This window comes from Alosa pseudoharengus, unplaced genomic scaffold (genome assembly GCF_046254945.1).
Source record: "Alosa pseudoharengus isolate Yale_2024_CS ecotype anadromous, Long Island Sound unplaced genomic scaffold, YU_APseudo_1.1 YU_APseudo_1.1_scf_10, whole genome shotgun sequence".
Lineage (NCBI taxonomy): Eukaryota > Metazoa > Chordata > Actinopteri > Clupeiformes > Clupeidae > Alosa > Alosa pseudoharengus.
This window is the reverse complement of record NW_027468565.1, coordinates 5,045,001-5,072,500: the sequence shown is the minus strand read 5'-3', so window position 1 is coordinate 5,072,500 and position 27,500 is coordinate 5,045,001. Positions and strand designations below refer to the sequence as shown.

The 27,500-nt window shown below is 48.0% G+C and overlaps 2 protein-coding genes across 5 annotated transcripts in view; one reads left to right on the top strand and one right to left on the bottom strand.

Annotated features, from left to right (window-relative positions):
• The first annotated feature begins 709 nt into the window (after positions 1-709).
• On the top strand, positions 710-16,475 carry siah1 (siah E3 ubiquitin protein ligase 1). 3 transcript variants are annotated; one of them, XM_076303715.1, is made up of 4 exons: positions 710-777; positions 4,656-4,839; positions 10,314-10,370; positions 14,527-16,475. In XM_076303715.1, the coding sequence occupies exons 3-4, from the start codon at positions 10,361-10,363 to the stop codon at positions 15,375-15,377; spliced, it is 861 nt and encodes a 286-aa protein (XP_076159830.1). In that variant the 5' UTR covers positions 710-777; positions 4,656-4,839; positions 10,314-10,360; the 3' UTR covers positions 15,378-16,475. The 3 variants fall into 3 exon arrangements, with proteins under 3 accessions (XP_076159830.1, XP_076159822.1, XP_076159813.1); XM_076303707.1 differs by lacking the exon at positions 4,656-4,839 and having other exon boundaries at positions 735-777; XM_076303698.1 differs by lacking the exons at positions 710-777; positions 4,656-4,839 and adding an exon at positions 7,330-8,439.
• Positions 16,476-16,606: 131 nt separating this feature from the next.
• Positions 16,607-27,500, bottom strand: part of lonp2 (lon peptidase 2, peroxisomal) — a 23,807-nt gene continuing 12,913 nt past the window's right edge. The window contains exons 9-15 of one of the 2 annotated variants that reach the window (XM_076303678.1): positions 25,311-25,461; positions 24,704-24,830; positions 23,759-23,895; positions 20,662-20,795; positions 19,458-19,665; positions 18,704-18,894; positions 16,607-18,367 (exon numbers count right to left, since the gene is read on the bottom strand). In XM_076303678.1, the coding sequence (XP_076159793.1) occupies positions 18,131-18,367; positions 18,704-18,894; positions 19,458-19,665; positions 20,662-20,795; positions 23,759-23,895; positions 24,704-24,830; positions 25,311-25,461 (1,185 nt within the window). In that variant the 3' untranslated portion in view covers positions 16,607-18,130. The remainder of the gene's footprint in view (positions 18,368-18,703; positions 18,895-19,457; positions 19,666-20,661; positions 20,796-23,758; positions 23,896-24,703; positions 24,831-25,310; positions 25,462-27,500) is intronic. The other variant, XM_076303687.1, reaches the window with a different exon arrangement.

Sequence of the window (27,500 nt, the reverse complement as noted above, 5' to 3'; positions counted from 1 at the left end):
GAACTTTTACTTGTGAATTTGTGATGAAGCCATTTGTTTTAAGTTACAGTATTTTAGGCAACGTGTCAGAGCAGGCCTACTGCAAAAGTAGGCATATAATGCAAACTGCAAAGGATTACTTTTGACTGGAGCAATAAGTTAAGTAATGCATTAGCCTATAGGGCCTACATTACTTTTTTGAATAACAGTCCCAACACTGAATATGAGACACCACAAAACTAACTTTTGAGATGATTTTTAGAAGCGAGAATGCGGTGCTTGGTGAAGTCGGCGGCCAGGTAGGGTAAGAAAGGTGTATCAAGATCTAGCATTGTTGCAAGATTCAACTGGCTAAATTGCAGACTGTATATCATAATGTATGGTATTTAAAAATAATTTTAGTCCGTCAAACTGAACATGCTTGACATTTTAGATAGGCCTAGAAGCGAAATAGTGCACATTTTAATCTTGGTTTGATCTCACATAACACTTATGAATTAAACTATAGACATAATCCGCTCAAAAGTGGACAAATCTTAAACAAATAACGTTCGTCCCCTCTCCTAGTGCAAAGAATAGGCCTAAATTGATGGATGTGATGTGAATGCAACAGTATGCGTCTTTGTGCGCGCGTTCATGTTTGATTATGCGCGCTCGCTGCCACTGTCTATGGTCGCTGCTCCCGAGGTGGAAACTATTTAAACAACAGAGAGTGCGCGGAGCCGACACCGGCCACAGCGGATTATAGGGCCCTTTGTCAGTTTTGTTACACGGTTCACGGGATATTTTTTACTAAAGGTAGGTTACAAAGTATGAGTTGTGTACCTTTAGAAAGGTGTCTGGAGTAAACTGTCAAATAAGAAGTTAAATGGCTCGAAACGCTCTCTGAGCTGGTAACGTTAGCTACAATCGAACATTAACGTTAGAGCTCGATCAAGCTAGAATTACTAGCCTAATATCAGACGTGTATCCTAGGTTACTAGCTAGCTAACGTTAGCTAGTTATGTACAGAATACATTGAATATTTCCTAGTTAGACATATGTTCCCTAATCCTAACGTTTCACACAACAGCTAGTGGCCGAGTTACATGAATAGTTAGTAACAATTCGTTCTGAACAGTGTCTTTTTATTATGCGCTCTAGGGCTACACGGATGTCACTTTCAACGTTGGTTTGTTTGACACTGGCTAACAGTTCATGTTAGCTGGTAACGTTAACGTTATCAGCTGATTAACGGGTTAACGTTGCAATCTGTGCTGGTGGATTTATGCCCTGTCTTCGTAACACTGATTGGTGTTCTTATCATTTAGCTTCTGTATAGATGGATGCAATGATTGGTGCAAACGTGTTTTTTGTAGGTGTACATGTTTTGTTCTCGCTAATGCCCTGGCTAGCACCGTACAACAAGCAATGGCTAGCAATACCTTGTAGCTAGCTTTCACTAACATTAGTGCATTTTGAGTTGTGGTCGCGGCCTTACTAGGTTTGCCAAGACGCTGTTAGCCAGTGCTTCCCCAATAACATTGCAGAGAGAGGAATGTTACAAGGTGTTTCAAATCAAAACAAGGTATAGGTAAATGACCCTAGGAACCGCATGGTGAATATAAAATGGGATCAGTCATTGCGATTTTCACCAGTCGTTGTTTATGTAAAATAGCTATCAGCTAGCTAAGATGCCTTGCTGATGGTCGTAGCATAGGGAGCCGAGAGTGAGGTCTAGCAAGCTTACCGTCAATGCTAACTACCCAGGGGTGACAGTAAAGTGACAAAACATGGCACAAAGTCTGTGAGTTGAACATATGAGTATTGATGAAATACAAACGATCTGCTCCCATATTGATTACTTTGTTTAATTCAATGAGTTAACATGAGATGTAATGGTGTGATCCATTAGTCCCTACAGAATGCTCGAGTATGCTAACGTCGGCTAACGTTAGCCATTACGGTCATGTTATTGCTTGCATCATTGTCGTAAGTAAAACATCAGACATGGAGGAGGCATCACAGTTAGCAGGATGGCTAAATGATCTATCGCCATATCCACCTTGTAGAACACCCCATGGTCTCCTGCGATGATCGATCGCTAACTGTTTCAGTACTTTTAAATGCTCACAACGTGCATCTGTAGAACTCGGGAGATCCCTGATGTCAGTATCTTGCAAGGGAATACAGCTAGCTTGCATAGTCTGTAATAAATGAAAACTTAGACGCCAAGATGGCGGAGTTGGTCAAGTAACACCAGTGACCATCTTTGCGAGATGGATCCTTATCAAATGTTAACAGTTCGATTCGAGTAGATTACCTGATTATGTATAGACCATCACATCGTTTGGCCCTACTCGATATTTGTACCATAAAAGGGTGACGTGGTAGTTAACAGGAGCGTAGGGTAACGTTAACATTAATGTACGTCGAGCCGATCCATCAGAGATCTCATTCATTTCCGATAAGGTTGTGGGGTTACATCGAAAACGAACACTAGCTGTAAATCAGGCTTTTGGCGTTTGGTACTTTGCGTATGTGTTTATAGTGATATGTTGAAAATGAAGGGAACAGCAGTGTTAACAGAGCGAGGGAATACATGCGAGCTTGAACACTGTGTTCTTCCATCGACCCCCAGACGTATTAGGCAAATGCGATTTGTCCCAGACTCAACCCAAACACCTAATTTGAGCTGTTAAGGTATCTTGTCAAGCCTCAAGATTCTCACATGAGACCGGCGCGAAACGCCAACCAAGTTTGTGTGGCCTGCAACCAGAGAGTACCTTGACGCTGTTTACTCGAGTAGTGCAGGGTTGACTATGTCTGGCGCGACTTGCTGTGTATTCATCGTCTGTCATAATACATTATGCTGGACGTGTTGATTTCATAATTTGATGCCATTTGCGATTTTGGATTTATGTGTGTCTCCTGCATGGATCTTCTCATGTTTGTGTAATGAGGTTTCGAGACTTACATTGCGTTTCGAGACTTGCATGTATTGATATAGCGGGATGGCACACATGGGTGCTTCTGAAATGACAGCAGCCCTGTCTGGCCAGCCACTCTTCAGAGCAACAATGGGCAAAGACCGCAGCCTTGTTTTTTTGTGCAGGGTTTGTTTTGGTTCGGCAGAATGAATGAAAGCGCTGGTCGTGAGTGTTTGTTGTGTGTGTGTATACGTGTGTATGATATGTGTGTGAGGGGTTGAAGGTGGGGTGTGTGTGTGTGTGTGGACTGTCATATGGCACTGCTGTCCTGTTGGCAGCTGCGCTCTGTCAGAGGGAGCCCTACACACCCGCTCCCTCCCTCCAAATATTGACAGCTGCTCCTTTCAAAAGAAGTTGGTGTGGTGAGGGCAACAGCCCATAGGTTATAAGGGAACCTGACTCATTTTACAAACGCTCAATATAGAGCATTAACAGCAGCTGTGGATCCCCAGATCTCATCTGGTCAACCTAGTCTTCCTTGTGGCACCAGTGTTCTGGATAATCATTGGGCTAAATGCTGGCCTACCATCTGTCCCCAGTGTAACACATGGACCCTAATTGTGTGTGTGTGTGTGTGCTTGTGTGTGTGTGTGTATAGAAGCTTGCACATGTGCACAGTGCACTCACATGGTATGAATCTGGGCATTTCTAAAACCCCATGTTCTTTCCTCATGAAATCAAGTCACGGCTGATCTAGTACTAGTGATGGCCTGTTTTGTTTGTTTGTGTATTTAAAAATCGGACTGGTGGTTATTTTTCTTGTGCGCCACCCTGGCAGCAAGACCGAAGGGCTTCTGGGCAGTTGCTGGGCTGTCTGCTGTCTGCCATGTGTCACCCTAATGGCCCCTGGAATGCCAGAGATGGAGCAGCAGGCCCACATTGGCATTTGCTGTGCTTGGAGGCTGCCGCAGTGGAAGGCTCTCTAATTGGGCACCTGTAGTTGTCACTCTTCTGCAAAGTTTCTTGGAAATCAAATGCAATTCATTCCTCTCAAGTTCTCTTCTTACTGAATTCTGTAATTAACTCCTGGGTTTGTGTTGCTGGGGATACTGTTGTGAATACTGAATGCAGATTGATATGTTCAGCTGTCATGGTCCTCCAGTTTTATATAGGCCAAGCCATCTTGACTGTGCGTGTGTGTGTGTGTGTGTGAGCACGAGTGCAGGCCTCCCATGTGAGTCGTTCTGCAGCAGTCTGACTCTGTGGATGTCTGTGTGGGTAACTGATGTGTCTCCGTGGTAGCAGGTTGTGTTCCAGTGCCTGTGAGCACCCAGGGTTTCCAGTTACAGAATCGCAGCAGCACTAATGCAGGAGTACTGGAGCTGATGGACAGCATTGAGTCAAATGGAATATGCGTGTGTGTGTGTGTGTGTGTGTGTGTGTGACCAGCTCCATTTTTCCCTGTGTGAGTAAGAGGATGAGTGCACAGCTCTATGTTACTCTTGTGTGTGGTTGCTCTGTCTGACCCTCTGCATATCGGTCTAGCTGACCATTGATTTTGTGGATGTTGGATGGAGCAATGTATCTTTCTGTCAATGTGGATGAGGCAGAAAAATCACTTGTCGGTGCTGGTGTTGAAGTGAGGCTCTGTCGTGTCTTGAAATGCCTTGTGGGTGATGAATGTATTTACCAGTGTCGTTCCCCCCCCACCCCCCCCCCCACCCCCTTGAGTGTGTTCATAAGTTTGTGTTTGTGTTTGTGTGTTAGTTCATTTGTGAGCGAGACAGGGACCAGAGCGTGTTTGTTGGCATCATTTAGTTGGGGGCAGGATGGCTCTTTGTTTTCCCCTGTCTGGTCAAACAGGTTGGCTGTGTTCCTCAAGCTCCTCTTCCCAACCTGAATGGTAGGAAGCAACCTGTGCCCAGCCCTGAGGAAAAGACCATCCTAGCAGGTGTGTGTGTTCATGCAGTGCACATTCTGTATTCTTGAATGCTGTGTTACACAGCCTTCCAAAGCAAACACATACAGACACTTTACATACTTTACAGGACCGTAGAAGAGAGAGTGTGTGTGTGTGTGTGTGTAATCATTTTGTTTTTCCAACCCAGAGACTATTTTGCATGTATCTCGTGATAGTGACCTACCCACTTCCATGGCTGGCCTTAGTTATCTCAGTTTGTTGGCCAAATGTTGTGGTTATGCTTGTTTGGATTTGGTGCATAGGTGCAGACTGTTCAACCCTTCAAGGGATAACCACAAGCTTTTTGATGTCTGGAACATGGGTTGAGAGGATCCTGTTTTGCACTTGGAGTGTTTCCCCTCTCCCTCTCTTAGACAGACAGACAATCTTCTTTCTTCCTCCTTGCCTTCTCTCTGACGGGCCTACCATGGTTATTGTGAGCCTGGAGCACTGCAAATCGGCCTTTTCAAAACAACCTGCCCGATTCAAAGCCTTGTGTGATGATCCCATTTGACTGGAGCAGGACGTGTTCCTTCACGCCTGGTGTGGGCCATCACAGAACTGCTTACCCCTCAGGACCGTGCGTGCGTGCTTGTGTGTGTGTGTGTGTGCGCGTGGCTGCGCGTGTGTGTGTGTGTGTGTGTGAGAGAGAGAAGATGTAAGTGAGCAGCACCAAGCTGTGTTTATTACTTTGTGTCTTTCAGATGTTAATGAGGGGTGTGTGTGTGTTTCAAACAAGGGGCTGAAGAGGGCAGCTGTGGAAGGTGTGTGTGCGTGTGTGCGTGTATGTGTATGTGTGCACGTGTGCGTGTGCGTGTGTCTGTGTGTGTGTGTGTGTGTGTGTGTGTCTGTGTGTCTCCTGCACCCCGGTGTTGTTGACAACTGGCATTGAGAGCATGTCCGTTTGAGCTCCATCCCGCTGGCTGTGCCGATAATGACCTTTTAAAGAGATGAAGGGAGGGCTGGTTCTGAATGAGCCAGGCCCCCCTTACTGAACTGGATTATGACCATTAGTCCATAAAACTGTGTGTGAGGGAGAGAGTGTGTAACAGTGTCTGGACAGAGGAGGGGTCGTGGTTTAGTGTATGGCCAGGCAGTTGGGAGGCAGATGGTGTGAATGGAGGCAGTTGTGGCTACACTGGGAGGGGGGGCGGGGCTGGTTTGGGGGTCTTTTGGGTGTACCCAGCTGCCTCCCTGAAACCCCTGGAGCGTGTCGGGCTACACCAGAGCAGAGCAGCCAAGCCAGCACTCACCAACACTCTGGGAACAGTCTGTTCACTTGCCTGAAAATGGATGGATGGTAGTATCGCCATCTCTGGTGTTGTGTTGACATATAGTCCTGTGTAATGTGTGTCAACCTTACACACATTAAGCGTTGGGTCTATCTGTTGATCAACTGTATTATAATTGTGTGTGTTTGTGTGTACATGAGAATATAGCTATGTTTGTGTGCCTTTTGTTGGTCTCAGAGCTATAGTTATTTTAAGCGTAGGTGGTTGCTGATTGATGCTGCCTTGGAGAGTTAGCTAGCGTGTGCATTATTGTAAGGTTTGGGAATTCCTGCTCAGTTTGTCGCTTAATCTTTTTGTGTACAGAGGGGACCGCCTTAGTTGGGTTGTGTTTGAGAATGTTTCTGTGGTTGTAATGTCTGTGTGTACGGTATGTTTCGTTAATGTTTTTAAGGAAGTGTGGTAGGTTAGTGTATTGGCTCTTCAAATCCATTCACTCTGTGATGAGGTTCGCTAATGCTCAAAGCTGACCAAACGCACTGCTCACCCTCCGCCCAAAGAATTGGCTAAAGAGTAATTAGGAGGTGACGTCAGCCTGGGAATTGAGAAACGCTAATGGTGTAGGCTACCTTGGGAAATGTGATCACGTAGCAGGTCATGCCAAGCCACTGAATACTACACTGAATGTAGTTTCTCTTCTGTTCATTTTTTGTTTCTTTTACTTTGGCTTTTTGCTTTGTCTTTATTTTCACATGAATCCAGGAGAAAACCAAAAAAACACTGACCAAAAAGCCAGTCCGAGTAAGAAAGAAGGAAAACCATTAAGAGCTGATGCAATCCGCTGCGTGGGTATGAGTTTGAAATGAGCTGCAGCTTTGGTTAACAGGCTTACTATCTGTGTGCTTCTTTTAATGTAACCTGACTATGGTGTCAGAATCGGGATGAATAGGTTTAGTTAGAAGTACTAGAAGTAGAGTCTTTACTTTGGAAGCATTGCTGCTGTGTGTGTTGGGGTGCCCCCTGCAGGGAATCTGTGTTGGGAGTGTGTTCTGGGGTATCATTGCTGATTGGCAGAGAGAGAGAGAGAGAGAGAGAGAGAGTGTGTGTGTGTGTGTGTGTGTGAGAGAGTGAGTGAGTGAGTGAGGGAGCGCACACTCTGTATTTGTAGCCCATATGCTGTGTGTGTGAAGGAGGGGTTGTGGGTTTGTAACTTGAGCTGGGCTGGTCTCATGCACACTGGAAAAGCAGGGCCCCTCTCTCTCTCTCTCTCTCCCTCTATCTTTTTCCTACTTTCTCTCGCTCATGCTCTCACACTCTCCACCCCTTCTGCCTCAGCCTTCTGACTCCAGGCTGACATTCCACTTCTCTAGCACACACACACACACACACACACAGAAGCGTGCGCACACACACACACACACACACTTTCCCTCTCAGGCGTCCGTACACTGTCCACACACTTGTAAGACAGCACTCGGGAGGACCAGACACACACAGAAGCGCTCAGGACTTGTGGGACTCTTCTGGTGTTTGGCGTCGTCTTTGTTGCCTTCTTTTCCTCTGGTCGTCTGGCGGCGAGCTCAGGATCCTCGGGCAGGCCAGGGAGTGGCTACAGCTGAGCTGGAATGTGCGCCGAGACCGTGGAACAAGAGCAGCCCTGCTCTCCCATGCTTTTTCCCTCCACTCTCCGAGTCTGAGTTGGACTTACACTCTCTCTCTCTCTCTCTCACTTTTCTTTTTCCTGCCTCTCCGTTTCTCTCTGTCCTTCATACGTTCACTTATCTTTTGTTCCCCCTCTCTTCCTGCTTAGCTATCATTCTCTCTGACCCCTTCTCTCTCTCTTGCTCTCTTTCTCCCTTGCTCTCTCTCTCTTTTTTCCCCCCTCTGGACCGACATTCCTGAATTACAGCGGGGCTGTTTTGTCCCTCCACCACCTCTCTCTGCGTTGAAGAGCAGCAACCCGCCTCTCCATTTGCCTCTTTCTTGTCTCATGGGCTGCGCTCCCTCCATGCTGGACTTCAGATAACCGCTCCACTGTTCCGGGACCTGCTGGGCTATGTCCTGATCTGTATGCAGACCTTGTGGGCCTGAAGACTCCAGTGTTTTGTGTGTGTGTGTGTGTGTGTGTGTGTGTGTGTGTGTGTGTACACGCATGTGCGGGTTGAAATGTGGGTCGGCGCAGTGGCGGTGCAGCTCGGTGTCCTGGACAGTTTGGTTTCCACAGTGAGGGCAGGATGAAGCGCGGGGCCAGGGCTCCCCATGTCACGCGCCGTTAGGCCGCAGCAGCCCGTCTATTCGTGGAAGGGGGTGCTCAAGCTGTTCACGTGCATCGCCTCCCGCACCGCCAGCAGCAAGCCCAAAGGTAACCAGCCAGCCAGCCAGCCGCACCACACGGCACCACGCTGTGCCCAGGCCTCCAACATGCTGCCTTGCACCCACCACACATAAGCAAAGATGCCTTGACTACCACAGTTTGCCTCTTTTGCCAAAGATGCCTTGACTACCACAGTTTGCCTCTTTTGCCAAAGATGCCTTGACTACCACACTTTTCTCTCTCCCTCTCCTGAGCTAGGCTAGGCTAGCTCCTGAAGTTGTTGAAGTTGATCCAAGGGCCCAGAGAAGACGCCCAGCTGGCCAACTCTGTCCGTCCCTCTTTTGTATTTAATCTGCTGTGTTTGTGGGGCTGTAGTGAAGGCCGAGTGTAGACAATAATATGGGCCAAGTTTCTTTGTTTGGAGAGGACACATGTCTCTAAGAATAAAGATCTGACATCTTTTGCATTTGCTTGTTTACATTTCAAGCAGTCACTTGGCTTACATTACAAAGACGCTGATGCTGGTGTAATGATTTGTGTGTGTGCTTGTATATTCAGTAGGAGTGATGGGCTACAGATAACACCATCTGTTTGATGGTAAACATTATTGCGTTGACTGTATTGCATGGGCAGGCTGATGCTTGTCTGCTCATCCAGGCAACACTCTAAAAGCTTTGCTCTTTGGTCAGACACTGCTCTGTCTGCCTGAGTTTGTTTTCTCAGTTGTGTGTGTGTGTTTGTGTGTATGAGAGAAAGTGAGATGCATGTTAGTGACTGACTGTGCAGGGAAATGGCTCTGAACATGACCTCATCCTGCAATTTCTTCCTGAGCTCCATACAGGATCTGATGAAATATTGAAAAGCCTGTAATGGGAAGTGTTCACTGATGGTAGATTCCGCATTATCAGGAGAAAAGAGGTGTGTGTCTGTAAAAAGGTATTGCAGTGCAGTAGGTGAAGGCTGGTTTACATTAGTGTAGAGAGAGTTGCTGAAGGAGTGAGTCTATGAAAAGTGCTGACATCAGGTCTCCAGGACGGCTGGATCAGTTCCCCTGTGTGTGTGTGTGTGTGTGTGTGTGCCGTTCTGTTTCTCAAGTCCTCTGGGAAAGATGCTGGGGAGATTCAACCTTTGAAGTGTGTGGAGTGTTGCATCATCTGTTGTTCATGACACATGGTGTGTAAAATTGACAAGATTATAGTTTGTGCTGTGAAATAGTAAGTGGGTATTTAACGGCTGGAAGAGTATGAAAGTGTGTGTGTTTGTGGAATCTTTGGGCCTTATACTCACACACACACACAGATCTCCCTTTGAGTGTGTGGAAGCTGAAGCCCCACCTCTGTTTCCAAGTTCAGAGCACCCGGCTGCTCTTAGTTCAGCGCCGGCCTTCCTTTCAATTTCAGGGGTCCATGGTAGTGACATATCTAATCTCCCATTCCCATATATGCTTCATGGCATCTTATGTCCTCTCAGACTCTTTGATGAATCATCCCACTGTCTGTGTGTGTGTGTGTGTGTGTGTGTGTGCTTGCAACCTTGCTTGCTTGGCATGTCTGACCAGTTCTTGTTTTGTGGTGAAGCACCACAGGTTTTCCAACTGAACTCAACACCTGTCAAGTAAAAGGAGAGCCAAGAAGAGTGTATTTTACGTCTGGTTTGTTTTTACTGTTGAACTGACCATGAGTGTAGGCCTTTAGTCTCTCCCACTGCACTCTTTGGTCAGGATGCCGGTCATATCCTTGCACTGATGAAACTGTTTTGAAGAATCCTGTTTTAATCTTGTTGTTTTTCTCTCTCCCTCTCTCTTCTCTCTCCCTCTCTCTTTTCTCTCTCCCTCTCTTTTCTCTCTCCCTGTCTTTTCTCTCTCCCTCTCTCTTTTCTCTCTTGTTTACCTCGTTCCCGCTACTCCTCTGCTGCCTGCTCAGAGGTCGACCCATTTCAGGAGAAGACGCGAGCCTTACTTGGGAATCATATGGACGACGGCAAGCACCCTTTTTTCTTTTACCTTTTATTGTGTGTGTGTGTGTGTGTGTGATTGCTTATGTCCTGGCTCATTTCCCTAGTGCAGCTCTGCTTTGATTGGGCGGAGCAGGAGTGGCGTCCCTTTAGGGGAAAGCAGGCATACACACGGGAGGGGGAGGAAGGATCAGAGACGGAATAAGCAGTAGGGGAAAAGATGAAGGAAGGGAGGGCCGAGGGCTCTAGCTAAGCGTCCTTCTCTACTTAACTAGGGAGTTGGTCATCCTAATCGCTCTCCGCGGAGAGGAGGGGTATTGATCACCCCAGTCATACCCCAGAGGCCTCAGCCCTTAGCCTCTCTCTCTGCACAGATGGACTCCGGAAAAGGGGGGTGGGGGCAAGATGGGGCTGTTTATGCACACCCCACGCAATCTCCCTGATCTGACCACAGCCCCGCAGAAACTCCCTCCCGTAATACCATAATCCTGCAGTTAGAACCAGCGTCTTGCCCAGGCAGTGCCTTGGTCACCCGGCCGCTTCACTCTGCCTCCCCCAACCACCCGCCTAAAGTCTTGTGTAATCCAAGCTCCTTCACGTGTCTGTTTCATTGACGACTTCATGAAAACCAGTGTTTGCTGTCTCTACTGTATGCCTCACCCACCACACTCATTTTCAATCAGGGTTTTGATGATCCCCAATTTTTTCACACACATACAAACACAATAGCACACACAAAAAAACAAAAAAAGATCAATGCATGTCAGTCCAAACTTGCTGACCTCCACCAAACTTTAAACTATAGCCCCCTCCTTCTGTTCTCAGAAAGCCAGACAGTTTCCTGCTGCTTATATCAATACAAGCCCGTGCCAAGTCAGTGCTTACTGGCCCGCTCCCAGCTCTACTGCCACTGCCATGGTGCTGAGGTCACTTCCTGCTGCATGGGAGGATATCCTCCATGGATACGCATCCTCTCTGCTGGCACACAGAACCAGCAGAAAGCAGCCACTTTAAGTGTGTGTCCTTTTATACACTATCTCTAGTATGATCACTCATAAATTACATTTTGAGTGGAACTTCTAGTGCTTTTTTGAGGGAGTGGGGGACTCATTGTTTCCCCCACAAGAGCATTTATTACTGAGTGTTGACTGATGAAAAGGCCTGTAATCAGTTATTGGAGCAGTGTAAAGGGCTGTCTAGTGTCAGTGTCTGAAAATATGGTTTAAGGCCTTGTTCATTTAGGCCTTGCATAAAAACGAGCAAATGCATTTTAGCCTAAAATGTCATTTTTCAACACCCTAAATGGCTATGCTGCTGGAAGAATGGAGGAATTCTCATTGGCCTCTGCTACAGTGGGTGGTTTTTTGATCATTATTAATATGGACAGGTCTTGAATCACTGCAGTGAGATTAGAACTAGGATAGACAATGGACTTCCCCGCTAAAGCTGAGCCAGAGCTGAGGCTGTTTTGGAAATGGGCTCAGATTGAGGTGGTTTGGCAAGTGTTTTGGTGGGAAAACTTCATCTCTCTTGGCTGTCTCTTGTCCTTGGAGATGAAAAGGGACACACTGTTTGTGTGTGTTTGCTGTTTTAGTAAAAAGGGGGGGGGGGGGGGGAGTAGGAGTAGTATTGTTTTGTGATCTTTCCCGTCACTGAGGGTAGCGGATGGAGAGAAGAAAGCAAAAGAGAGAGACTCACCTCTGCTCCAAAGTCGAGCCATAATGACTTTGTTTTTAAAAAAAGACTGACTGACCGTTTGTGGAATGTTGGCACGCCACTCTCTCTCTCTCCCCCCCCCCCCCCTCCCGAGTCAGAGTGGTCTGATGAGTGCTCCCCAGCCGGGGCTTATTCACGCCCCCCTCCCTCCGCATGGCAGAGCCTCACTCACCCACCGCCAAGCCCTGACAGGCCAGGGGGCTCACGAAAGGGGGTGCTGAAAAGAATGGAGGGATTCAGGGGGAAAAAGAGAGAAGAGCTCCCAGAGAAGGAGTGCTAGAGTATGAGTGAGGGAAGAGAAGCAGAGGGTTCAGGGAAGAGATTGTTTGGGAAGTGGATAGGGTAGGAATGAGGACCGGGTGTTTTCTGTTCAGTCGCTTCCCGTTCCTCTGGCGTTCTTGCACGTTTCAGGTTTCTGTATGTCCAAACTGGCTCTGTGGACAATCATTTTGTAAGTTGTTTGGCAACAGCTCTTGAAAATCTATCAATATAAGCTTACCTTGTGTTCTGTTAAGCACAACATTGATTACAGCAACATTGAAGTAGCGTGATGTTTTGACACCTGCTAAGTCGTCCTAAGTCAGTCAAAACATCAGATGTCCTATCTGTTAGCACCAGACCAAACTCTACCTCTGGTCTGAAGCATTTAACCCCTTTCAGAGGTGAGCGCTGCTTTTCAGGGCCATTAATTCTGACTAGAGAAGGTGAGGTCATGCTGTCCTGCTGTGATGCTGTATGGCATTGAGTAGGCTGCAGGCATCCAGCTGTATGAAGAGCGAAGAGACTGTTCCGCTCTGCACACTGCCATCCAAGTGACACCTGGCCCCATCCTCAACAACAGGCTCCATAGCAACAGGGCGCTCCTCCTCGGCCACCTATTTGTCAGCGCTGTCTGTGTGTGTGTTTGTTGTTTTAGAGAGAGAGAGAGAGAGAGAGAGACACAGAGAAGTGAGTGAGTGATCAGGGCTAAATCTGTCGTCGGTTGCTGCTCACGCTCCGCGAGCTCGCTAAGACGGCTAAAAATACCCGGGGCAGCTTTATCACGGCAGATGTGTTTACAACCCGTCTCTTGCTGTGTTCCACCTACACATGCTCAGTGGCTTCTCCAGCCACTCTCCCCTCCCTCGCCAGGCTCTCTGGTTCTGGCCTCTCTCTCTCCCTCCCTCCCTCCCTCCCTCCCTCCCTCACTCATCCTTCCCCATGCTGTCGTGGGGCAAGTAGGCAGCCAATCACCGTGCTCCTTGAGTTGGGTTCTTGGAGAGGTCTGCAAAATCCCACCTCTCTTTTAGAGCCTGCTGCTTAGCATCTAGAAAATAAAATCAAGTGTTTGTGTTTGTGTTCCACCAGAAGTCACCATCACACACCTTCATGTCTGACTGCCTTGCTTACCTGTAGCATGCTGTGATGCCTTGTGCTTGTAGTGAGTCTTGCTGTGCTTCCCTGTTCAGTGTGTCTGTCTGTCTAACTTCTTCATGTGTTGGACACGTCTTCATGTGCTTCATGTGCATATCTTCACCTGTGCATCGTCTGCTCTGGCTTTAGTGTGTCTGTGTGTGTGTGATTGATTGTACTGCTGTGCTGTATCATGTCTGCTCTACTGTGTACTGAGTCTGTGCAGCTGTTGCATAAATCTATAGGGGTGAGTGAGCCACGCCTAGTGTCAGCCTGCTGCAGGGGAAAATTTCAGCCCTGATATCACACACACACACACACACACACACACACACACACACACACTCGCTCACCTCACCACAGCTGGTTCCCATAGCAACGCTCTCCTCGGGATCCGAGTCCACTTCACCCGTCTGGCTCCAGCTTTTAAATGTGCTGTGCCTCTCCCCCCACCCTGCTCTATCCAATGCCAGAAATAGCTGTGGGCTGGCCCTGTCACAGCAAAAACACTGCCCCATCCCTCGGCCTCTCCTGTACTATCAACACGCACCCTGGCCTCCTCTCGGCCCCCCGTGCTGCCTGTTGTGGTCAACTCCCTGCTCAGATGAAGATGAGGGGGGTTGGATGGGTTGGGCTCTCTGAGAAGAGCAGAGAAGCCTGCACCCACACCCTCCCTCCCTCCCGTCCGGCTCTGAGGGCCTCCGCCAGAGGCACGTCCCTCGGCTATATTTACCCATGTGGCTGAGGGGCAGGGTGACCTTAAGAGGATGGAATCTGCAGGCCTGCACTGGTGGAGCAGCTCCCAGTAGTCGCTCGACTGGAGCAGGAAGCTCCACTGCAGCTGTTGCTGCTGTTGTGACTCACTGCTTCATAACACTTTGAGCTGTTATAAGTTTGTTTTGTGGTGTTGAATATGTTCTCAGAACTAATCATTGTTTTCTCTTTTTTCATCTTTACCTTCCCTTTCCTACCCCTCCTCTCCTCTCCTCTCTCACCCCCCACTCTGTCTTTTTCTTCTGTCGTTTTCTTACTTTTCCGCCCTTCTCTCTTTGGCCTGGTCTTTCCTCTGTGCAGAAATGAGTCGCCAGCCTGCCCCAGCGCTGCCCACAGGAACCTCCAAGAGCACCCCCTCCCAACGCGTCCCCACCCTGTCGGGCACCACCGCCTCGAACAGCGACCTGGCCAGCCTGTTCGAGTGCCCCGTGTGCTTCGACTATGTGCTGCCACCCATCCTGCAGTGCCAGAGCGGCCACCTGGTGTGCAGCAACTGCCGGCCCAAGCTGACGTGCTGCCCGACGTGCCGCGGCCCGCTGGGCTCCATCCGCAACCTGGCCATGGAGAAGGTGGCCAACTCGGTGCTGTTCCCGTGCAAGTACGCCTCGTCGGGCTGCGAGGTGACTCTGCCGCACACGGACAAGGCCGAGCACGAGGAGCTGTGTGAGTTTCGGCCGTACTCGTGTCCGTGCCCGGGCGCCTCGTGCAAGTGGCAGGGCTCGCTGGACGCCGTCATGCCGCACCTGCTGCACCAGCACAAGTCCATCACCACGTTGCAGGGCGAGGACATCGTCTTCCTGGCCACAGACATCAACCTGCCGGGCGCCGTGGACTGGGTCATGATGCAGTCGTGCTTCGGCTTCCACTTCATGCTGGTGCTGGAGAAGCAGGAGAAGTACGACGGGCACCAGCAGTTCTTCGCCATCGTGCAGCTCATCGGCACGCGCAAGCAGGCGGAGAACTTCGCCTACCGGCTGGAGCTCAACGGCCACCGGCGCCGGCTCACCTGGGAGGCCACGCCGCGCTCCATCCACGAGGGCATCGCCACCGCCATCATGAACAGCGACTGCCTGGTGTTCGACACCTCCATCGCACAGCTATTTGCCGAGAACGGCAACCTGGGCATCAACGTCACCATATCCATGTGCTGAGGACACCTTGTTTTTTTTCGTAGATGCACACTAACAGACAGATGCACACATACAAAACAGACAAAAAAAGGACACACAAACAAAAACACACACACAAAAACACACACACACACACGTGACGCACACAGGCAAATGCACTTGACAGAACACACAGACCCACACACATGGACACATTTCAAACTAGGACCGCTTGGGGGTTTTGCTGACGACTTGAGGGGGGGAATGTGGGGGGATTGGGAGGGTTTGTTTGGCCAGCTTGGAAGTTGGAGCTATTCTTTTTTTTTTTCCTCTCCTCCTCCTCCTCTTCCCTCGCTGTTGTGCAAGTAGTCGTTGGGGCAGCGCGAGGTGGCGCTGCTTTGCCAGGCTGTGCCGAGTCAGACCGAGTCTGCTCCGGTCAGGACGTGACGGGTCAGGCTGGACTGGGCCAGGTAGGAGCTTGAAGCAAGCGGAAACCTGCGGACCGCTCCAGGGGGGAGCTGAATTCACTCGCAGCCAGCGCCCTCCACCCCATCCGGCGAATCCATCCCATCCGGCCGGCCCACAGGCCTGCTGCACGGGAGGCTGGGGTGGACTGTGGGGGACGCTCTCACTGGGGACAGCTCAGAGTGGGTCTCCACACCGTTTTACTTTTGTTTTCTTATTTTTTTTATTTTTTTGTTTGTTTATTTCGTTCCCTCCCCACCCAAAAAATGTTCTGAAATATGTAAATACCTAAAATATAAAACATTTCAGTTTAAAAATTTACATTCAAAAGTACCATTTTTGTTTTTATTATCAACAATTTGTTTTTCTTTGATAAGGTCCTCTGCAGTACTCATATTAACTGTATTAATTATGCGATTGTAATAATTATTATTGTAATTATTTTTTGTTATGATGTTCAAGAGAAGAATGAAAAGGGTTCTTTTATTTTTTTTTATGTTATGTTGTCTTTCTGTGTGTGATGGGTGGGTAAGACAGAACTGATAGCTCTGTGGATTAATTGTGCTGTTGCTGGTCCTTATCTTCGTTTATTGTTTTTGTTTTGGCCATTAAATAAATCTATCTTTTTCATACCTTTGGCATTACCTTCCACTGTGCCTAGAGGATGTGCTTGAACTTGATATGATTCTTTTAATTTTGATCCAGATTAGTTTTATTGATGCGGCGCCATTATTACAGGATACTGTCTGAAAATGCTTTTGCAGAACCAGGCAATAAACTGTAAAGGTGATTTTGCATAGACAATTTGGTGGTGGTGCTGGGGCCTTTTGTAGAAGTCTTGAGCTGAACCCAACTCAGAAGAGGGGGTGTCTGTCTATTGCTTGCCCAAGAAATGACTCTAATGAAGAGGAGTTCGGTTGGAGGAGGAGAGGGGACAGGTGGTGAGCAGACGAGCTCCATCTGTTTGCCGTCTCACTTAGCCGTAGTCTGCAGTCCAGTTCCTTGATGGAACTTCCCCGATCTGTCGCAGACCCCATTTCAAGAGAAGTCGGGCCATACTCGCCTCACACGTCCAGATGTGGAAGTTCAGAAAGCGAATATGTTTTCACATGGCTATTTACTGTGCCCTCAAGTGATTTGTGTTCTCAACCCCAACCCCTACCCCAGTGTTGTAGCCTGTGTACTTTTTTGCACCTGAGCCAGGAGTGTTAAGAAAGGATGACTTGGGTCTGATGCTGTCTCTTAACTCCTGCTGCAGAGCCATCTGTGCTGAGGTAAGCAGTTGTTTGTTTGGACTTGTGCTGCCTGTGACTGGTGGGTCACGGTAGTGATTTGTGGATCATGGCTGTGCATAGTGTGTCTCGACACGTTAGTGACAACTGAGGCATGGTGTTGCAGCTGGGATGGAGAGCTGGCTTTGCTGCAGAGGCATCTCTGAACATGCTCTCCGAGGCCCATCGGCATGAGCTCTCTGGGTTAACTCCACTCTGCTTGTTGCCTTCAGGTTGTCAAGGTTTTTCTTTTTACACTTTAGCCCTAATGTCAATGTTGCACTGAAGTTGAAATTGAAGGCTATCTGGGGAGTTTTTTTGTATGATATGACAACAGAGAAATAATAGCGCTGTAAAACTTGAAATCCAGATAGCAGGAAATGCATTCCACAGCATAAAAAAAATGTAGTTTCATATTTATTTTGGTCTTATTAGTAGTCATGTTTCAGAGCACCAAATCAGTCACAGGCCATGCCAGACGCTCAGACTCAAAGCAGACCACACACTGCTCTCCATTACTGAACAAGAGGTTGACAAAGGCACTGGGAACGCTGTTCATTAAGAATCGTACTTCACTCTTGAAACCAGTAGAACATCGACTGTATCATCAACTGGCGCACATGGTCAGTGGTACTCCAAAATCCAGTAAGTCCATGATTTAGTTCAAGACTATGGTCTGAAAACTGACTGACTTTAAGTATGTTTTAAACACACTACTGTCTACATAGTGTATGGTAATGGGTAATGACTACCTATGCTGAAGACTTACAAAGCCAACAGAAAGCTCAAGGTTAATTCTATATACTATAGAATGAGTAGGACTTCAAATAAGTGCTACAAATACCATGACCTCTTGAATGGCAGGTCAACTCTGGTTACTGAGGTGTAAGGGACCATCCCGTTTGCACTTGATTTAGTTGCACTCCCGAAGGCTCAGATGTGTACATGTTTGTCTGTGTGCAGGTAGTCAGTCATTCATAAGTTTGTTGTTATATTTGGGAACTGAAACCCCAGGGTGAGTGAGTGAGTGTTTTTGACAGTGTCGGGAGCCAAGTGGTCTCAGAGCTTGCTGGCGAGGTGTGGGTGTGTCAGAGGGCTGGTGGTGGCTGCTGCCGGGAAACCCCCGCCGAAGGCGGCGTTTAGGACCTGGTCCACGCTGCCGGCTGCCACGAAGTCCAGCTCCGCCCTGATGTGGGCAGGGATCTCTTCCAGGTCCTTCTCGTTGCGCTTGGGAATGATGACCCGCTTCAGGCCTGCCCTGTGGGCGGCGAGCACTTTGTCTTTGATCCCGCCGACCTAGAGAAGGGAAGAGCACATATTCATCATGAGGTAATGCGTGTCACCCGCCACACCCCAGAGTGAAGCCGTGGCGTGGCCTTGGAACGAGCCACATGTTATTTCCTAAGTGCAGAAAGACTGTCGCTTCATGGAAACATGCAGGAAGCATGTAGGATGCATAACATATGTCTTGCTAGACAAAATAGTTTCACTTGAAGGAAGTATCTGACTTTGCCATCTTGTGTCCATCCAGTGCAAGTTATAAGCATTACCAATTTAAGTGTGTGTGTGTGAGAGAGAGAGAGACAGAGGTATGTTTAAAGGGTCAAGGCTTTGCCTGTAAAGCGAGCTCACCGGTAGCACCAGGCCTCTGAGTGTGATCTCTCCAGTCATTGCCACGTCCGAGCGCACCAGTCGCCCACTCAAGAGCGACGCCAAGCACGTCACTATAGTCACACCAGCAGAGGGGCCATCTTTCAGGACGGCACCAGCAGGGAAATGCAGGTGGATGTCTGTTCCCTCCATGGGGTCTGGATGACCAGACACTGCGAAGAGTCACACGACACAAGTCAGTTCTTATCCGGAGTCAAGGTATTCCCTATGTGTTAGTCAGACAGGTAAGGAATTAGTCACAGACAGTGAGTAGGTATATTTTAACACTGACTGACTATAACTTAGCACTGACTCAGACTCGCGCTGTTACATCTTTGTGACCAGATATCGTGTATTTCTCAAAGATGTCCCCCGTACGAGGCAGACAATTGGCCAATTTTTGAAATCATGATACAACCATCAGTTTAGTACTGACTCACTGTTGCTGAGCTGGTAAGAGTTAATAGCTGACCCAGTCTTGGTGACACATTATAGTCAAGCACTAACTTTAACAGAGAGACACGGTTGATTGCGCTAAAAAAAGAATGAATTTAATAAGAAATATTTATTATGAAATAATCTTATTTTTTAGAGCAGAAAAAATGTATGCGGACTCATTTTGTCACAGTATGAACTTACATTACCTACAGTTTAGCACTGACTCACTGTTGGTGAGCTGGTACAGTTTGGCAATGACTCACTGTTGGTGAGCTGGTACAGTTTGGCAATGACTCACTGTTGGTGAGCTGGTACAGTTTGGCATTGCTGCGCAGCCAGCTGATGGCCAGATGGGCCGACTCCTTCATCACGTCGCCCAGCTGTCCGGTCAGAGTCAGCTGCCCATCGCCCTCCATGCGGCTGGCCTCCACAAACATGATCTCCCCACCCAGAGGTGTCCAGGCCAGGCCAATGGCCACACCAGGCAGTGTCAGTCGCTCAGACACCTGGGAAAGCAAGCGGAGGGACAGACCTGTAAAACAAAGCTGAGCCCAAAAGACCCTCTCATCTTTCCATAAACCCTGCAGCAAGGCAACAGTCTGCATCGGCCGGGGCATGTTCCATCATCGATCCACTCTGACAGACTTTTATTGACATATAATCAATATGCATGGATGGTACACAAACGATAGCTGGGACTCAATGAGATACCAATGGCAACTCAGCGGTGCAGATTTAAAATGGTGTGTTCGATATGTCTAATGCACAGCGTCAATCAGTAAACATAACACAACGAAGTGAACTGAAGGTCCCCCATACGAGCTCCTATCCCACAGTGGCCATGTTTACAAGTTCCATATGGGGAGAGGTTCTTCAGATTTGCTCTCCCTCCCAAATCCCCGGGGCACGACAGGAATGCACAGATTCATGTCTCTTACAGCAGCACGGAGAACCATTACTCCAGCCAACAGCAGAACAGCATGGAGAAGAGAGGGCGGCTGATGAAAGGGGCTTCTAGTCGGAATCTAGTTTTAAGCAGGGGCCATTCCATTGCAAAAGTATATGGATAAATGACTGTATAAAATAAGTTCACAGAGAACTACCTCTGGCACCCAAACAGAATTTCAAAAACTGGTGGAACTGTCATATGTTGAACTGTTGTGGTTTTTAGAAGTTCTACTGAAACAGAGGGAATGTGATTATTTAGTCTAATGCAACAACTGAAGTAATACTGTATATCTGGCTCGAAAAAGGGTCCTCCAGAAAAATCCTACAAATGAGTGGACAGATGGCAAGATAAACAGACAGGCCAAGACCTTAATTCTGCTATAAACCGCCATTACAAAACTATATTTTGGTATTAGGTTATTTTGTAATACAGATACAACAGAACACAATAATACAGTACAAATAAATCCATCTGTTCGTTCTCTGACCATTTCCAAGAAGGGTGGAGAGGTCAGTCTGAGTGGGCAGACAGGTAGCCTGTGAGCTGCCCTTACCTCCATCTCGAAGAGAGGGGGTCCCAAGATGTCTTTGAGGGCGATGGGGTCGATCAGGATGGGCATCTCGGGAGGGGCACTGAGGTCAGCAGACTCCCTTTGGGCCTCCTCTGCTCCAGCCTCCTTCTCGTCTGCTAAGAGACAAGGGCAAAGAGAGGAAAAGGAGGTGAGTATTGTGGACAACACATTTATCCAACAGCTGAGGTTCATACAGTGATGCAGGAAGAGACCCGGTGACATGACATTTCTGAATATGAAGTCTTTAGGAGGGGGGGGGGGGGTTATAAGCTGGGTATAAAGAATAGCAACAGAGGCTCTCTCTCTCTCTCGTAAGTGTGTGTGTGTGCATGAGGAGCGCATGCCACCCTCATCCTGGGGCTGTTGCTGAGGGCCGGTCTGAAGTAAGCTGAGACCTGAGTGTGTGCTGTGCTGTGCTGAACCCTTGCACTCCAGCATGTTATCACATTGCCAGTAGCACTGCCCAAGTGCCAATTGCTCACGTGAGCCTGACAGTCTGGCTGCTGATCACCCGACAAGAACAGACAGTCCCAGCCCTGCACACACACCAGTCGCTCTCACCCACACTTAGTGCATCAAAGCCTCTCAGAAAACTCTCTCACACACACAAGGAAAAGGCTAACATAAGCTAAATACACTCATTCTCTCACTCATTCTCTCTCTCTCTCTCTCTCTCTCTCGCTCGCTCTCTCTCTCTCACACACACACACACACACACACACACACACACACACACACACACACACACACACACACACACACACACACACACACACACACACACACACACACACACACACACACACACACACACACACCACGACAGCGTCATCTCATGAGCATAGATAGGAAAAACAGTTATGAAATCTGCACATCAAAGCAGAGGGGGAAATGGCTCACAGCTATATTGACTTCAATTATTCATCAGACAATAAATATTTAAGAAGATCATTTTGTTAAGTGATGTAATGTGTCCTTGAGAGCTCTGTGGAAGAGGGAATGAGATGTGTGCTGAGGAGCAGGCAGGAGTGGAGAGGGGGGTGACACGAGAGAGAGAGAGAGAGAGAGAGAGAGAGAGAGAGAAAGGAGAGCAAGAGGAGGGGAGATGCAAAGCAGAAAAGAATTGAGAGAGAGAGAGGAAAATAGAGATAAACATGCAAGAACAGTTGGAGGAAAAAAGGCACGTGCCTGACTGATCATGTGACTACTGCCATGAATGCCTCTTGAGCAGCTGGTGCACAAAGCAGGGGGTTGTCCTCTCTCTTTCTTCCTCCCTCCCTCCCTCTCTCCCTTTTTACTGCTCACTCTCTCTTTCGCTTTTAACACACGCACCTTCTCACTACGCTTTGTTCAGACTGCCAATAATGTCACCGTTACCTGGCAACAGGCAGGCAGAATAGGAACAAAGAACTGGGGGGCTGAACTAAGGAGCCTTCCCCACACGCTCTCTGCCCCCCTCCCTCTCCCCCTCTCCCCATCCCTCGTTCTCTCCCTTTCTCTCTCCCTGTGTGTCAACGGAGAGGTCAGAGAGAATAGTGTCACTCCAGGAGTCGTGTGCGGTGTGTGATGTGTGTGTGTGTGTGTGCGGTGTGTGTGTGCGTGCGTACTGCTCCCCCTCCACCTCGCCCTTCTCTCCCGGGTGACTGAGTTAACTGCGAGTGTGATTTCTCCTGTTACTCGAGAGCAGCTGCACCCACCAGGGAGGTGGAGATGTAGATGGGGAGGCTGAGGCGGAGGGGCTGATTTGGGCCACATTCATCCCCGCTGCCCCTTAATGGGGCCCCACAGTCCTGAGGGCTGACGGCCGGCCAGCGTGCGTGCGCGTGCGTGTGTGTGTGTGTGTGTGGTCCTGAATGTGAGGTTCTGCGTGTGAATGTTGTGACTGTGTGGTTGCTTGTGCCACATGTGAGGCTCTCTCTCTGTGTGTGTGTGTGTGTGTGTGTGTGTGTGTGTGTGTGTGTGTGTGTGTGATAGTGGAGTGATTGTGCAGAGGTCAGCAGTCTCTGAGCGCCAGGGAATGCCCATGCATCAGATTGTGGGCAGGAACACATTGTTTTTGGATCCAATGCTGGAGATCACCACTACACACACATATATGCAGCCAAACATGCACATGCGTACACACACACACACACACACACATCACGAGAGGAGGATTCTGCATATATCAAATCACATTCACCAAGATCACTTTACACACTAGAGAAAACACCCCGACACACCACACACATGCCCAGTCACTCCCTCTGAGAACATGAGGAGGCTGTTTACTGATGCCTGTTGCACAATTATCCATGAACACAGTGTTCCCGTTATGACATCAGCAACGGGATACAGTCATACAAAAACCTTCCCAATTTTAATTAAAAACGTACGGTTCTAATTTAAATTATGTACAAAGTCAGTTAATGAGTGTGTCTTGTGCATGAACTAAAGAGATCATGTGGGAGAATTGAACCCATTGGTAACACTTTATAATAACTACACACAATTCATCATTTATTAAGCCTTATTACTTATTGTTGTTACTTATTAGTTAGTGGTTTGTTCATCATTAGTAATTTCTTGTTCATACATAATTTATCATCAGTAAAGCATTTGTTCACACAGTTATAAATAGTTTGTTCATAGTAAATAAGCCTATATCTAAAATATGTTTATACATTAATACTTAATAAATGATGCAATAATATGTTTTTGATGAAGTAATATTTTCATTATTTAACAGTTGTTACATACATATGCACTAATGATTAGTTAGGGTGAGGATACATATTTTATAAAACACTTCCTAATACTATAATTAATAATTAACTCAGGAGTTACAAGTGGTTAGTTAATGATATTTTGTGAGCTCATCTAAAGTGAGGACGTTTTATGCCTTGACCGGGCTTTTTTACCCTGTACTCACGGAATGGGCAGCTAGCGGTCGTGAGGAGATGATTGCTGAATGTGTCAAAACATTTTATGGGACTGCACCTTAAAGCCCTTGATGGAGTAGTTGTGAAGGTAGATTTTGACATTTTTAGTTTGAGAATGAGGAATGACATGTGGATACAGTCCATGGCAGCATGCCTACCTCCAGGCTGGTCCTGTTGATGGTTGGAGCTCTCCTGCTTGGACATCTTGTGACCTTCGGCGACCTTGACGGCCACTGCTCGACAGATGGCCCCAATCTTTCTTTCCAGTGACCGCACGCCTGCCTCTCTTGTGTACCTAGAAAGAAAGAAAGACACATGTTACCATACTTAAACACATAATCATGTTTGGTGATAAATGCTAACAAACACTGTAATTTGATAGGTTGTAGGATACAGTTAGGGCTCTAGGCCAGGCCAGGCAAAACTAGGACAGTAAATGGTCCTCACTGAAGGCCCTCACTGACAAGGCGATCAGAGGAATCATGCCCTGTGAGACACCGTTTCATCAGCTTCTTTCTCTCGCTTTCCACTGGGCTGTGCTGCCCCTATCTGTCTCTGTCTAGATGCAGGAGTATAGTGTGTGTGTGGATGGGGGGGGGGGGGGGTTGTTGGAGGATGCACTGTGTGTGACTGTGTGTGTGCGTGTGTGTGTGTGGGGGAGGGGTGTGCATGTTGGAGGAGGATGTAGTGTGTGTGTGTGTGTGTGCGTGTATGCGTTGCTTGTTAGAGGATGTACTTTATTATCTCCTGCATTATTAGTCTCTACCTCCTGGTCTCAAGTCTCACCCACTTTACCCACAGCTGAGCCCTCCCTTACTGCTCCAGGCTAGATCTGCTGGAGCAGGTGACCAAGTGTGTGTGTGTGTGTGTGTGTGTGAGTGACAGAGAGAGAGAGAGAGGGAGAGAGAGAGAGAGAGGAGTGGGTGACCTGTATTTGACTGTCTGGTTTTCATAATACCTCCACGATCCCATTGGTAGGTTAATGAGCCACTTCCACCTCCCATGGTCCATGGAGTGTGTATGTGTCTGTTTACCTCTTTATGAATGGGTGTATAGTAATAACCGGCCTGTGTGTGTGTGTGTGTGTGTGCGCGTGTGTGTACCTGCTGATGATGTCGTGTGTGGTGTGAGGTGGGATCTGGAGCTGTTGGGGTGTGAGGCCATGTTGCTCCAGCTGATGTGGGATCAGATGGCGGTGAGCAATCTCCACCTTCTCTTCCTGGGTGTAACCTGAGCTCCACACACGCACACACACACAGAGCATATAGATTAGACACAGGGTCACACAAGAGACACACACATTCACACAGCCTTTTTAAGTCAACCACATGGTCAGGTTCCTATATCATGCATAATGACAGCCTAATGAACGGCAACCCCAACATGTCACCAGAGCAGACTGGACACACAATAGTCTATGAGCAGCCTTACAGCTCACATATCACACCACACAGTAGTCTATGAGCAGGCTTACAGCTCACATATCACACCACACAGACAGACACAGATCATTGTCTTCAAAAGTTAAACGCAAAAACCTAACCCACATCTGAGGCCGTTAACAGAGCAGTGGTTTTAAGGTATTGCCTGGCTATGCATCAATCATTTGCTGATCACTAGTGTATCAGCTGTATTGACTATCCATCCATCACTGGCACTTAATGCCATATCATGTGACCTCCCTGACCCCTGATCTTCCCAAATGCTGACCTGGCACCTGCAGGACCTCCATCCTGTCCAGCAGGGCGGGGGGGATGGTGGCTGTGGTGTTGGCGGTGGCGATGAAGAGAACTTGGGAGAGATCGAAGGCCACGTTAAGGTAGTGGTCAGTGAAGCTGTGGTTCTGCTCAGGATCCAGGACCTGTGTTCACACAAACACACACACACACAGATATTTCAATTATGCTTAAGGCTGACAACCTGGTATCAGTTCACAGTGCACTGATGACACCCCACCCCACCCCATTTAATTCAACTGTCTCTCACTGAGCAAACTGATACCCAGTTACCCAGTCAATGTTTCTATTCTCCTCTAGAGATAATTCCCTCCTGCTGGTTGTGTGTGTGTGAGTGAGTGAGTAAAAGAGAGAGAGATTGGAGGTTTTGGCCTAGCAGATCTGCAGAGGAGATGCTTGCCTCGCTCCCTGGCCACGCCTGATTACAAAACCTAAGCACATCAACAGATAAGAGGCTTAAAGCTGTCCACACACACACACACACACACACACACACACACACACACACACACACACACACACACACACACACACACACACACACACACACACACACACACACACACACACACACACACACACACACACACACACACACACACACACACACACACACACACACACAACACACACACACAAAGTTCACCTAAACACGAGAGTACACAAGTGTGCACTGAAGGTTTTGTACAGTAGTGGTCATGAGTGTGTGTGTGTGAGAGCGAGAGAGTTAAAGCCTTGAGGTTTGTTAGAGGGAGCAAGATCTGGGTCATGGTCTTTGATGCCTTTTTGTTGAAATTATGCCTGCATCCTGCTGTGATATCAGCAAAGGCATCACACTGCTGTAGGTCGGCATGCCATACACACAGGAACTCGCAGACTTCCCTGGACCACACACACATAGACACACACATGCTGTAGGCACACACAGGTATATATATATATATATATATATATATATAGACACATGCTGGATTATGCTTAAAAAATTACATTATACATACTCACACCCAGTCTATGCTCTATATGCCCAAATACACAGTTTATATAAACACACACAAATCCAATCCAATCCCTAAAAACCAACTGTCACACAACTACACTGTTTCACTTTATGTTGCACCAATGAAAGCATGTGACTGTGTGTGCGTGTGTGTGTCAGTCTACGTATGCGTTTCATTGGGCGCATGATCCCTAATCCCTTCCCTCTCCCATAAGCGATTCCAGGAAGCAGGCCACTAAGGCTCCCAGTGGGTCGTGTCTCGTGTTAATTCCTCTGGGAGCCAACTGCAGCGCACGGTGCACACAGGGCAGCAGGTAGTGGCAGACCCGCGGGTCACGGGCACCGTTCCGTACAGACCATCCGTCACGTCCCTCCAGTTCCCCTCTTACCGGTGCTCCAGGGCACAGCGCTCCAGATGTTTCTGATGTTTCTCATCCCGCTGGTACATCCCACCACGTGTCTGCATGTGTGTTAGGAATCTGATCTCCAAACATTCACCCCTCCCTTCATCATTCCCCTCCTTCTTGGCTGCCATAGAGCATAATGTCCCAATCCATCTCTTTCTGGGTTATGCCCTCTCCCCGCTTCCTAAGAATCCGTCCACCGGCGTGTATGGGCCGGATGCTGTGACAGCATTTTCTTGCAAACTCAGCAAATCAGGTGCTTTTCAGCTCAAGTCTAGACCAGGAGGTAACTGGAACAAAGTGGAGATGCCAGTCCAGTTCTCAGGTCAGTGATGAAGCCATCCTGTATCCTGTTCCGTTCAGCAAGCCTGCGCTCGTCCCTCAATGCCCTCATTGTTTTTGAGATTAATGAGGAGTGACTGTACAGGTCTGCTTTGTGGACCTAGTCATTCCCACCTCCATACCATGCTCCTCTCCTGGGTACCTATCTTATTTGATGGTGATTTTGTTTTTGATGGCAAATAGACTTGGTTGTTGATTGGCTGCTGTGGGAAATGCCCTACCTAAAGCACAAGGAATTTAACACAGCTCCTGTGTATATCTGAAATTACTGGGGGCATGTAGGACTACAGGTTCTGTACTGGATCTTCAGGCTCTGTTTTAGGTCTATAACTGCCTCACCTGTTTGACCTGTTTGATCAAGTCTGACTGAGCTAATCAAATAGTGACTATTAGCATGTTCTAATCTACTGATAGGGTA